This window comes from Phytophthora cinnamomi (assembly GCF_018691715.1).
Source record: "Phytophthora cinnamomi strain GKB4 chromosome Unknown Contig104, whole genome shotgun sequence".
NCBI lineage: Eukaryota > Oomycota > Peronosporomycetes > Peronosporales > Peronosporaceae > Phytophthora > Phytophthora cinnamomi.
In genome coordinates this window covers 557923-570443 of record NW_027151037.1, presented here as the reverse complement: position 1 = coordinate 570443, position 12521 = coordinate 557923, and the positions used below count along the sequence as shown (strand labels likewise).

General features: G+C 55.0%; 3 protein-coding genes across 3 annotated transcripts; 2 read left to right on the top strand and 1 right to left on the bottom strand.

Annotated features, from left to right (window-relative positions):
- Nucleotides 1-3899: 3899 nt before the first annotated feature.
- IUM83_06004 (fyve-type zinc finger-containing protein) lies at nucleotides 3900-9889 on the top strand (the record flags this gene model as incomplete). Its single annotated transcript, XM_067930175.1, has 3 exons — nucleotides 3900-3953; nucleotides 4040-8326; nucleotides 8393-9889. The coding sequence occupies 3 exons, from the start codon at nucleotides 3900-3902 to the stop codon at nucleotides 9887-9889; spliced, it is 5838 nt and encodes a 1945-aa protein (XP_067782729.1).
- Nucleotides 9890-10084: 195 nt separating this feature from the next.
- Nucleotides 10085-11335, top strand: IUM83_06003 (mediator of rna polymerase ii transcription subunit 27; the record flags this gene model as incomplete). The annotated part of the gene is made up of 1 exon (XM_067930174.1): nucleotides 10085-11335. One exon carries the CDS (start codon nucleotides 10085-10087, stop codon nucleotides 11333-11335), a length of 1251 nt encoding a protein of 416 aa, XP_067782717.1.
- A 110-nt stretch (nucleotides 11336-11445) lies between these two features.
- Nucleotides 11446-12343, bottom strand: IUM83_06002 (mitochondrial carrier; the record flags this gene model as incomplete). Its single annotated transcript, XM_067930173.1, has 3 exons — nucleotides 11446-11633; nucleotides 11709-11865; nucleotides 11933-12343. The coding sequence occupies 3 exons, from the start codon at nucleotides 12341-12343 to the stop codon at nucleotides 11446-11448; spliced, it is 756 nt and encodes a 251-aa protein (XP_067782716.1).
- Nucleotides 12344-12521: the final 178 nt, after the last annotated feature.

The window sequence follows — 12521 nt, the reverse complement described above, 5'->3', positions numbered from 1 at the left end:
AGTAGGTCACTACCCTAACAAGATACAGTACGCATAACATACACGATTGAGGACGTGAATTCTGCAAATATACCCAGCTCGCGCATCAGTACCTGTCGCGATCAATACAAGTAGAGAACACGAAATCCGACGAGCGCACCGCCGACATATTTCACAATACGTCGAAGTATATTGGACGTACCTCAAAAATTATGGCGACGTGGTCGCTACAGGAACTGCTACTTTTTTATTTTATGCATTTAACGCCGATGACACTCGGGGCGAGCTACACCGGAACTGCTGTGGGTACAGGGTGATATTTATCACCTGTTACTTTTGCACGGTTTACCTGTTGCCTCTCTCCAGCTACTATGTACCCACCTGTCATCATCACTGTTCAACTGTTCCAGTCTCTGTCTAACCTGTTATTTAAGACGGAGGTGCATCAATAGAGCCCTAAAAAGAAAACTATCGCCGAGTTGCGGTAGCGGGTCCATTCGCCGGTGCTCGCCTCCTCCATAATTTGAGGGTGGCAATTATTGCTGGCCCTGTTTGGCGAGTCCTCTGGCTATGTTTGCTGCAGCTACGCGACTTCACAACGCACACTACAACAATCCAAATACTGCATATTGGTGGCGATGTTTGATCGCCTCTGGCGTGCTCTGTTGTAGGTAAGCAACAGCTTTTCGCACTAACAGGTTTTCAATATTGCTTATCTGTTGAAAAATAACAGTTGAGCAGGGTCGCCGACAGGTCAGTAGGAGCTGTGCAATGCCAACAGGTCAGAAGTGCTGGAACAACAGGTATCAATTATTTTCCGTGGGTACAGATAACGAACTGTGAAGGGACTTCTCAACACATTCACTGCACCAGCGTCTTAAATACTCTAACTTAGGATTGAACGTACAGTATCTAGGCAACGTGCAACTAACAGCGTACTAGTATTTGTACAGCTTGGTGTCAACAAACGTGCCCTTCACTTTGAAGTAGTATCTACGCGTATTTATTTGACACCACAATAAACTGACAGCAGGGTAACGGGCCGTAAAATAACGATATACGTGGTGAAACAATGTCGTGTCAAGCGATAGCGGAATTCATCTCATGTTGTTATTTTATGAGATGATCGACAATTGACGAGCCAGACACGCTCGGGAAGAGAAATAATCTTTACCACGCTGGGGATGGTTTCTATCATCGGCATGCGTCATGTTTTAATGCCAGAGTTTTGCTTACCCTCTGACGCATGGGAGCACACATTATTAAGCAAGACAGGGGCAGTTCGTGACAAGATTGGAGGCTCTTGCTAAGGGCATCAAAATTCAAGCAGAAAGGAGTTAAGCCAATAATCTTATAGCATCAACGCTACAAAGTAAGCGCAAATGAGTGTCAGCAGATGTGTTGGCAATGACGAAAACGAGGTCGTTGTCCGCTTGCTTGGCTATTCTGTCTGCGTTCATGGGAATGAATATCAGTTGTAGTCTCTCGTGGCATGAAACACTAGGCACTGTGCACTATGAGACTTCTCGGCGTGTGGACCCTGCAGCCTAACGTGGGTGACAGGGTGGATTATTATGTACTCAAGGTGCTTGATACGCTCAGCATTGGCACTACTGCTGTAAAGCAGGAGAAATCCATTGGCGGGCAATGACATAACACGAGTAATGGCTAGAACTGTTCTGCAGATATCGACATCAATCAATACTACGCTGCAGAGGTCCGCCAATACAGTATGATATTGAATTGGATCCACCGGCTGCCACTAATAAAAACTGCAATTTTAAGCTAAACAATAATAAAAATTGCCGCAATTTACATTGTATTGATACAGAAATGGTACAGCTAATATCACTTTACAGAGGGATATAGCAGTTGAGATCGCAATTTTCAAGAGAGTAGGCTCAATCTAATGGTGCTAGCTGGGAGCCATCAACAGGTTCAGGGAACTCCAGGCGCAAAACTGTCCTAATCCCGTCACTATTAAGATTAAACTCGGTTGATCGACGATAGAGGTGCTGGTAGTGGTGTCAAATGAGCAGCTCAAACGGGGAATGTATGGGCTGATCGCACGCACATGTGGAAATAAATATCGTTCCGGAGGCGCATGGCTGTGTAGATGCGCCATAGAAGGATCTCACGAAAATGGCGCCATTCGTCATGGACATCGCGGTCGTACGGGAAGATCAGCAGCTTCCACCCCAGGGAGCATCGAAAATCTGGAGCTCATGGTTCTGTCACGACACCTGGACGGGGTCACACTCGAAGAACCAATACGTAGCAGCCTCTATAGCCCGGCAGCCAGGGCGCACACAGTGTTGCGCCAGCGGTGATACTGCACTCAAGTGACCCTGGCCTATAGACTGGAGGTTTATTGGCTAGACTTTCGGTATTTGCCAGTGGGGCACTTTTTACAAATTTATTGCCAATAATTGGGTAAATTTTATATTGTGTTGAGGTCAGTGTAGTCTAGTAATAAAAATTATATTGAAAAAATGATTATTTATTGTATTGCACTATTTTTTTCCGACCTCTGCTACGCTGCAAATACCGCACTACCTTCAGCCGTCTATATGTCCAGCCAGTAAACCGTCCAAGAATAACGGAATCCAGCTAGGTTAATGATCAACTCGGCCAATTTGAACTTACTACTGTTCTCGATATTCTTTAAAGCCAACGACGGCACTGAAAATGCTGGGGCTATCAACTTGACGGAGGAATACGGTGCTGACATGCAGTTTACGGGAGGGCACAACAGTGCACTCCTTCGAATCGAACCGCACACTGATGACGATCGTATCAAGCAAAGCAATACCACCATGCACGAGGAACTGCTACCAGAGCATGCAGAAGCGGCGCGGTGTTGTATGGCGAGCTTTCTGCGGCATTGCGACAGTACTTCCTGTGGATGATACGGATCATGATGTATGGTTCGGTTGCGCATGAACTCCATCGACAGGTCTGTGCTCCAAAAGAAACACTGTCGCAATGCCGCAGAAAGCTCGCCATGCAACACCGTGCTGCTTCTGCGTGCTCTGGACCAGAGCCTCTGGTACTGTAGCAGTTCCTCATGCAGGGTGGTATTGCTTTGCTTGATACGAGCTGCAAAAAGGCTGGCGGCGACTGTGAAGTCCTGCTCCCTTGCAGCTTTTGTTCCTGTCCAGTGTGCGGTTCGATTCGAATGTCAGCACTGTATTCCCCCGTCAAGTTGATATCGCCAGCATTTTCAGTGCCGTGGTTGGCTTTGAAGAATATCGAGAACAGTAGTAAGTTGAAATTGGCCGAGTCGATCGTTTCTAAGGGTGTGAGTGTTCCTGCGTAAAATTGAATTGTTTGGCCACAGTGATAAGTATTCTAAAACAACAAAATGAGGAGCCACCGCACAAGACACCCCACAAAGTCTGTAGGCCCGTAATTGTCTTCAACAAGCTCTAACTGACCCCATTACTTTATAACTATCGGCATCGCGGGTCGTGAATTCCTGAGTATTTGATACTCCACGCCACGGTTACTGTGGCTTCGGCAGTGTAGTCGGACTAACCTCGCGTCCAGCTCCAAGCAATGCACAGTACCAATGAAACTCTTTCTGGGTGTTTAACCACACCATTTTCCTGCTAGCCAATGCCGACCTAAGACAACAAGTTATCACCACTCATGTGTCTCCGCGGGGATACTGTATTCCACCTCAAAATTTCCTGAAGGCGACAGTAATTGTATTTCGTTGCACAACTCTGCGCCGTGTAAGGTGCAAATCTTCTCCGACTATTCCCATTGGCAGAAAACAGTTTCTTTTCCACCAATCTGAATCCTTTTTGGCAACTCTCGAGCCAATCCCAGCACGCCAATTTCTCTCACTGGCCCCCAGTATACCGCCGCATTTCCCCCTCATTTAAGGCGCCATACAGCAATTCCCAGTGCGCGCCATGTTGGGCGGCGGAGGCGACAGCGTCAAGCGCGAGAAGAAGGCGGGCGCCGTGGTGCGTCCCCCCGAGAGCTCCGCCCCCTCTCTGCCTGCCCGACTGACTGACCAACTAACCCCTTCGCTCTCGCTCTCGCTCTGCAGGTGGGAGGCCCGCACGCGCACAGCAACGGCTGCGTCGTGTGCGGCTCGGACCAGAACGGCGACAGCATCCTGCTCTGCGACGGCTGCGACGGCGAGTACCACACGTACTGCCTCGTGCCGCCGCTCACGGAGATCCCGGCCGGCGACTTCTACTGCAAGAAGTGCACGGACGCCAACCTGGCCAAGCAGCGCAAGGCCGCGGCCCCCGCCTCAGCTTCAGCCTCAGCCGCCGCTGCTGTCAACAGGCCACTGGCCCCCGCGCCCCCAGTAGCAGCAACAGCAACAGCAACAGCAGCAGCAGCAGCTCCAGCAGCAGCAGCAGCGGCGGCCATCGCGGCCGCGGCGCCCAAGCCCACCATCCTCATGAAGGAGAGCAAGTACCGCGGCGTGTCCAAGGTGTCGATGAAGGGCGTGAAGAAGCCGTTCGTGGCCAAGCTCTGGCAGGGCTCCAAGTACCTGCAGCTCGGCACCTTCGGCAGCGAGATCGAGGCGGCCCACGCCTACGACAAGGCCGCGCTCATGCACTACGGCAAGAGCGCGCAGCTCAACTTCCCGCACCTGCACGACAGCTTCATCCGCCCCGAGGCCGCCTTCAGCGTGCGGCCGCCCAACCCGAGCGTCGCCATCGCGCCCGCCGCCGCCGCGCCGCACCCGGCCGACCTGTACCCGTCTCCTGGACGCGGCCGGGGCAGAGGACGCGGACGCGGAAGGGGCCGCGGCCGAGGCAAGCGCTCGCAGGACTCCCCCGACGCGCACGCGGCCAACGCGCACCTGGACGCCAAGCGCCGCAAGATGGAAGAGGCCGCGGGAGCCCAGCCACAGCCTTCGAGCGTGCCGACCAAGAAGTACCTGGGCGTGCAGGTGCACCGCGTGTACGCCCACGCGCAGATTCACGTGAACGGGAAGGTGGTGAACCTCGGCACGTTCGCCACGGCGAAGGACGCGGCGATGGCGTACGACAAGGCCGCGCTGAGATACTTTGGCGGCCCGATCGGCTCCAGCGACGCCCGTCCGGACGAGATTGTCCTCAACTTTCCCGAGAAGCGCGACGAGTTTTTGAAGCAACTGCTCGAGGAAGAGAGGCAGAAGATGGCGCGGCAAGCGACCGGATCGAGCTATGCGAGTCGCAGCGCTCAAAATGCCAAGTACAACTTGTCCATCATGAAGCTGAACTCCTGGATGTCGAAGCTGCAGCGGTCGGTAAAGATGGTGGAGGCCTCGCAGAGAGTGCAGTGGGGTCTGCATCCTGCTGCGGTGAAAAGCGACGAGGAGCAGGAGGAAAAGCAAGAAAACGAAGCGGCAGATGTGCCCTCTTTGGTGAAGACCGAGATATTCGGCTCTGGGCCTACGATCAAAAAGGAGTTCACCACGCGAGACCAGAAGCTAAGACAGAGCAAGGTCGAGATTCAGAACGCGGTCGCGCTGATGATTGAAGAGCTAAAAATTTACGCAGCCGACTCACCTGTAGACCCACTATTCCAGCCACCACCCCGCTGCGCACCTGTTCTCGATTTGTTGTCTACGTCGCGGCATCTGAAGCTGATTAGTGCTATAAACGAGCTCGCGCACCTCAAGGTTAAGGTAGATGGGAGAAACTCAACCTCGGCAGTGGATGGACACTTCGAAAACAAGCTGCAAGCTGTCGTGGATTACCGCGCCCGCTTGCAAATGGCAACTACCAACGAAAAGCAGAAGCTGGCGAATTTTATGCGCGATTTGGAGACTGTTGCGCTACCGGCCCCGGGTAGTACCGGTGCCACTCCTACAGTTGTCGGTAATGTCCCCGTTTCGACAGAGGTTGGATCTGCGGCGGCCACAAAAGCCGATCTTCTCAAAACTGCGAAGTATGTGAAGCGAAAAGTGCTAATCTCCAAGCCGCACGATCCTGCAAGCGTTGCAGACCCTCAAACCGATGCGGATCAGAAGGAGGGCGAGACCGCCGAAAGCGTGAAAGAAACTGCTGCAGGTAATGCATCTATTACAGATGTGAAGATGGAAGTGGCTGGTGCTGCCGAACAGCAACATCCTGAAGCTTCCCCTGACGTAACACCCGCGAAGGAAATCACAGCAGTGTCTGGGCTAGGTGAAGATGATACCGCTAGCACTACGGCGGAGAAGGATGCGAGTGCAGGTAAAATTGACGGCGATGATAAACCACTAGCGGATGGTGATGCAAAAGTGCAAGATACTTCTAACAGTGCTACGGTCAATGAGGCTGAAGGTGTGACAACCTCCCCGGAAACGGTAGGCGAAGAGAGCAAGCCCGAAGAGAACGAGTCGAAGGAGGACGATCAGGAGGTGAGTGCCACTGAGCCCAACACCGAAAAGTTAGAAGAGGACGAGGCTGAAGCCAAGACTGCAACTGAAACGGAATCGGAGGAGAAAGCTTTGGCAAGCAAAGCTGAAGAGAAGGTGAACGCAGAGAAACCGGAGACGGTCCAAACTGATGTGGATAAAACAAAGGAGGAGAACCCTGAAGTGTCCACACCTTCCGAAAGTAAAACTTCCAGCGCCGAAAACGAACCAGTCACTGACAAGACTGACGATGATGTAGTGATGGATGACACGAATGAGACCTCGGTTTCAACAGCAGTGGCCACTTCGAAGGATGATTACGAATGGCAATTTTGCCTGGCTGTTCAGGTGCCCCCAGTAAAGGACAGCCCCACGGCAGCGGAAGATGTGTGGCGATTGCTTCCGTTATCGAGCAAAGACCAGTTGGGTGAGTTTGTTGAGGATGTCTTTCTGACCGAAAAGGAAGTCTCGGATATGGAAATATCAGAGGAAGAGGTGTGCTCGTCTTCTGCTGCTGTCAACGGAAAGACGGCGTGGATGGAGCACTTGCGCCAGCTGCATGTTGAGGAAAGCCAAGTGAGACAGCAAATTCAGCGGGAAACTAACCACCAGCACGCTTTGCAGGGTATCGTGAAGATCGAACAAGATCGCTTGAATGATATTTCGGTCGTGTATCGCCAGGCGATGGAGAAGTTAGACTCGAAAACGGTACTGGCGTTGAAGAATCACGCGCGTGTGAGTCAGGATGCACAATTGGTGAAGCTGATGCAGCACTCCTTTAACCCAATTCTTGGTGACTTGCTGGACAAGTGCGAAGATGCACTACTGAATTGCTTCCGGAAATTATCTTTACGGTTTGAGGACTTCGCTCAAGAATTCGAGTACTATCGCAATGCGTTGCTCAGTCTGATGCAATCGCCTGGAAAGGAAGTTTTGGCAGTGAAGGGTGATGCCAGTCCAGTTGATCCCGCGGATCTGGTTATGGATGATGACAGTGTGACCATCAAGCGTGAGAATATCGCCAAGGTAACGAAGGAGGTTGCTGATGCAGATCCAGCATCATCTGGTGAAGTTGTGGAGCTTCTCGACGACAGTGAAGCTACTGCCATAGAGGGATACGAGCTTGATGAATTAGACGACAGCTCGGGATTACGCGAAGCCTACATCACGTTTTACATGGGCGAAATGGAGGCATTGTGGAAGGAGAGGAGCTCTTCACTTGAAATGGTGCAAGCTATCCAGCGTTCACTGCTCAATAATGCGTTTGAAGGGGCCTCGCCGGCTAAAAAGGTTGTGGAACAGCAGAAGTCATCTAAATCAAAAACATCTGAAGAAGCTGAGATAAAGGTCGAGGAAGAAGTTGTAGAGACGAAGGCTGACGAGCCAGCTGAAACGGAAGCTCCATCCGAAGATAAAACAACAGAGGTCGAGGAGAACCCTGGGACATCGGTGGAGAAGGAATCAACTGCTACGGATGCATCAACTGAGACCGGAAAGGAAGCGGATGTGAGCATAGAGAAGGTGGTGGATACTCAAAAGGAACACATCACGGCCGATGCAACAGCTTCGAAGTCGGAAGGTGCCAATGAAGTTGTGGTGAAAACGGAGCCCGAGGAAGTGCCCGGGAAATTCCGGCGGGAGCAGGAGTTGCGTGAAGCGGTCGAATCGTGCCTAGGTCAGTGGCAGCGTATCCAGTGGCCAGAGGAGCTGAACTCGACTTTCTTGACACCTACTACTCTCGTTTCATCAAGCGAGCCGCCAGCAATTAAAAGTGAACACATCAAGACACAATCTACAGACGGGGAGGAATCGGAGTTCGAGTCGCCGTACAGCGTTATGGACGAACTGAAGCGTGTTATGATCGACTTGACCCAGGATCAGGTTATGCCAGTTCCACCACCGGTGGAACCGTCGACGTTGGTGGTGTATCATCCAGTGTTCATTAATCACCAGACGCCGAAGAATCACCCAGAATGCCCGGAGCGCATGGACGTAAGTGCTGTTCTGCTATCGAACCTATGGGTAGCTTTCTAACCACATGTGTCTTGTACATTTTAGCGAGTCGTGAGTATCCTGAACACTCTGATCAAGAAACACCAAGAAACGCTAAAGCTGGACCGTCTATCGATGTCACCAGAAGAACTATGCCCACCAGAGACTACGCTTCTGATGGTACACTCGCCAACCTACCTGCGGCAGTTGAAGGAACGTTCGATCGAAGCAGGATCACAGTCAGCTTCATCTCCCACGGCATCATCACCGTCGTCGCGCGCTTTAGTATTTGAGTCTGACTCGGGGATCCGCGAGGAGACGCCGAAGCGAGGAGGTAGAAAGAAGTTTGGCCGTCCCCCGCTCGTTGGAGCGTTTGGTGCTGCCAGTCTCGAGCAGAATGGTATCGAGCTGGACACGTTCGTGAGCAGCAAGTCATGGGATGTGGCCCGAGCGGCTGCAGGCACAGTTTGCCTTGCGGTCGACCGCGTTGTGCGCAAGGAGTACCACAACGCCGTGTGCTTAGTACGACCTCCGGGTCACCACGTTGGTCGTCACGGCCGGACGGAAAATGCTCCCTCGTCAGGCTTTTGCTTGCTGAATAACGTGGTGATCGGTGCTACACACGCGCGGCTTTACCCATGGATTCGGAAGGTTGCGGTGCTTGACTGGGACATCCATCACGGAAACGGCACCGAGGAGCTTCTGAAGGACGACCCGGATGCGTTCTTTGCGTCCATCCACCTGTATTCGTCTGGAAAATACTTCCCAGGCACAGGAAAATCGTGCGAGACGGGCAATCTGATCAATGTGGCTCTCGAAAACACTGGCGCTGGCAGTGGCTCGCTAGCTTTCCGATCTGCGCTGAAAAAGAAGGTGCTCCCGGCGATGAAGGCATTCAAGCCAGATATCATCTTCATTTCGGCAGGCTTTGATGGTCACCGCGACGACATCTTGGGTGGTGTGGCTGCCGTTAACAACATCAACGTGCCGGCTGGGTACGTGGAGGAGGACTACGCGTGGGCGACGCTGGAGGTGCTCAAGCTGGCAGACGAGGTGTGTGACGGTCGTGTGGTGTCGGTGCTGGAGGGTGGCTACGATGTGCGTCGGGAGACGAACTCGCTGGCCAAGTCTGTTGCGGCGCATGTGGCGGCTATCTCGGCGTACGAGGCGGCCCGGCGAAAGGCTGACGGCATCGCCACGGACGACGTGGAGATGAAGGAGGAGGAGGGCGCCGACGCGACTACCGTCGCCGCTGCTGACAGCGGCGTCATCAAGACGGAGGAGCACCCGATCAAGACGGAGCCTGTGGGTCTGCTAGAGAAGCTGTTGGCCACGGACCTGACGGACGGCAACGTGATCATCATCGACGACGAGGAGGAGAAGGAGGAGGAGGCGACCCACGACGTGCACCACGACGACGACGAGGTGGAGGACGAGGACACAGGTGAGGACGATGAGGACGACGACGGCGACGTCGCGATGGAGGACGCCGAGCCCGAGGGCGAGCAGCCGCACGACGCGGACGAGAAGAGCGAGTCGGCCATGGAGGTGGACGACAGCTGAGGTGGACACCTCGCATGTCCTCCATTGTCCCCTGTAGTGTATGCGTTCCGATTGGGCGTTAAATCGATTTTTTTTTGCTGCGTATGCATTCTTTTCCTCCAATCCGCTGCCAGTATTCTAAATACTTTTGGGCATTATTATATTCAATTCATTCGCAAATTTGCAGCTTGGCCCCCAAGGAGTCGAACGAGCGAGATGAGCGACCCGTTCTACCTGGCCGACATCCTGCTGGGGCGCGTGGGCGTGCTGCGCTCCACGGCCGAGAGCATCATCCTGGAGCTGTGCGAGGCGCAGGCCAAGCTCGAGCCCGGCCAGCCGCAGGCGCAGGCGGACGACGCGCTGCGCCTGGCCATCAAGAACAAGCTGGAGCGCGTGCAGACCAACCTCAAGCTGCTGCGCAAGCTCGTGCCCGAGTTCGACGGCAAGACGAAGCCCATCGAGAGCGTGAACCAGACGCACCGCAACCTCATGCTCGAGTACCACTGGAAGAACCAGGTGCAGGACATGGGCGCCAAGGCGCAGGCCGTGTTCCTGGAGCAGCTGGGCGGCGCCTTCCCGCGGCTCGAGATGCTGGGCGACGCGCGCTGCCCGCCCACGCCCAGCGGCCTCTTCGTGCCTAAGTCGCACAAGCGCGGCCGCGTGTTCGACCCGTACGGCGAGAAGCAGCCGGCCACGCTCAACGAGATGATGGACTTGATGATGGCCAAGAACCGCAAGCTCAAGTTCTTCAAGCACGCCGAGACCACGCGCGGCGGCCGCCGCGTCATCAAGTCCATCAAGTGCGAGATCAACAAGGAGGTGACGGTGCACCTGAGCTTCTGCCCGCCCATCCCGGAGAGCGGCCCCAACGGCGAGTCGGGCGTGGCCGCGAGCCCCATGACCCCCTCCACGCCCACGTCCCCGGCCTTCGCCGGCGGCCGCCTGCGCAGCACGCGCAACAAGCACAAGAAGCAGCAGCAGCAGCTCGTCAAGAAGAAGAAGGGAGACATGCTCACCAAGGCCAAGCTCGCCGCGGAGGAGGCCACCAAGATGGAGATGGAGGAGCTCAAGACGCGCATCACCGAGGCGCGCGAGGCCATCAAGGAGCAGGAGCAGGCGCGAGCTGCAGGGCTGCAGGTCACCAAGTACATCCAGCGACTGTCCATCTTCCCGTACAACGAGGACGCCCCGCTCGGAGCGTGGTCCGAGTCCTCGCACAACCTCTTCCGTCTTGTCACGCTGCACGGCCGCAAGGCACTGGACCATTTCCGCAAGCAGCACCCGGAAACGTGCTTCTACCACCTCTTCACGTGGCTCGGCTACTACGACAAGATCTACCAGACACCGTGCTCGTTCTGCAAGAAGCTGCTGGCCAAGGAGAGCGAGGAGTGGGCCTACGTGCCTCCGTCCTTCCGCGACTACGCGAACGGGCAGGCCTTCCACTCCAAGTGTCTACCCATCGAGTAATGGAGCTAGATATTAAGCAGCGGCACGAGCGACCAGCCTCTAAAGTCGAATGCACCACCATGCGTAGTGAGTGACTCGTTGTTTCCTTGTTTTGTTGTCTTCTAGGCAAACTACTCGAGTCTGATCGGCAGCAGGCGGCCGAAAGCTGGCGGCTTGGCTCCGTTCGGAGCTTGCAGCCTGATCTTGCTGGAGGCGAAGTCGCGGGGGGTGACGGTAGCAGCTGAAAGTGGCGGCTGAGCGCTCGTGAGCTGGTTCTTGTTAGCCAGCCCCATCGCGTTGTAGGCCTCCGCCACGAAAGCTGGAGCACAAGAGGACGTGGTGTCAGTGCCAACACACACAAACTCATCGCCATGCCGAGAACCATAGCACGCACCGGCACTAGGGAACGCAGGCGCCGCCTCAGGATCAGCCTTGCGCATTTCGTCCGGGCTTATCAGCGCCGAGACTGTGTGGCGCAACGAGATGCGACTTGTGCGGCCCAAGTTCTGGGCGATGAAGGCGTTTGCAGCCTCCTGCATCTCCTTGGAACGCTGCAACTCGACATCGTCAATGAAAACCAGTTGCATCTCCTCAACACACTGCGGACGCCCTTCCTACCTCGAGCTTGAGCGTCAAGACGGAGATTTCGGTGGCCTCGGACGTCAGCAGACGAGCGCTGTACGGCCGACACTGCACCTTGTCCAGCGTCTCCTCCACGATGAACTTGCGGCCCAACCGGTCCACGTAGATCCAGCCGCAGTGGTCGAAGCGCGGGCGCAGCTGCAGGCGAGTGACCCACGTGTGCAGCGCCGCCAGCGGCTGCATGGCCGTCAGTTTGCGCTGGAAGAAGACGACGTCGCCCGTCTCGAGCGTCTCCATGATGGTGTCGTCCATGGACCCGGGGATGAACTCGAGCGCCTCGCCGCCGGGCGGCGCGCGCACCTGGTGGCTCATGCGCGTGAGCGTCGCGTTGGCGCTCCAGGCCGCCACTCCGGCCAGCGGCAGCAGCGCCAGCGCCCGAGCTGCCATGGTCGACGGGGCAAGTGGGAGGCGAAGCGATCGATGCGCGTCTATGGACCTGCTCGTGCTGGGATTTGCAACGGATATCCTGCAGCACTGGTACATGTACTGCAGTGCATGCTGTTGCCCTTGACAAGCGAATCGATTCATAGGTATTCACACATACAGTCACTGCTTTGCCGGCCTG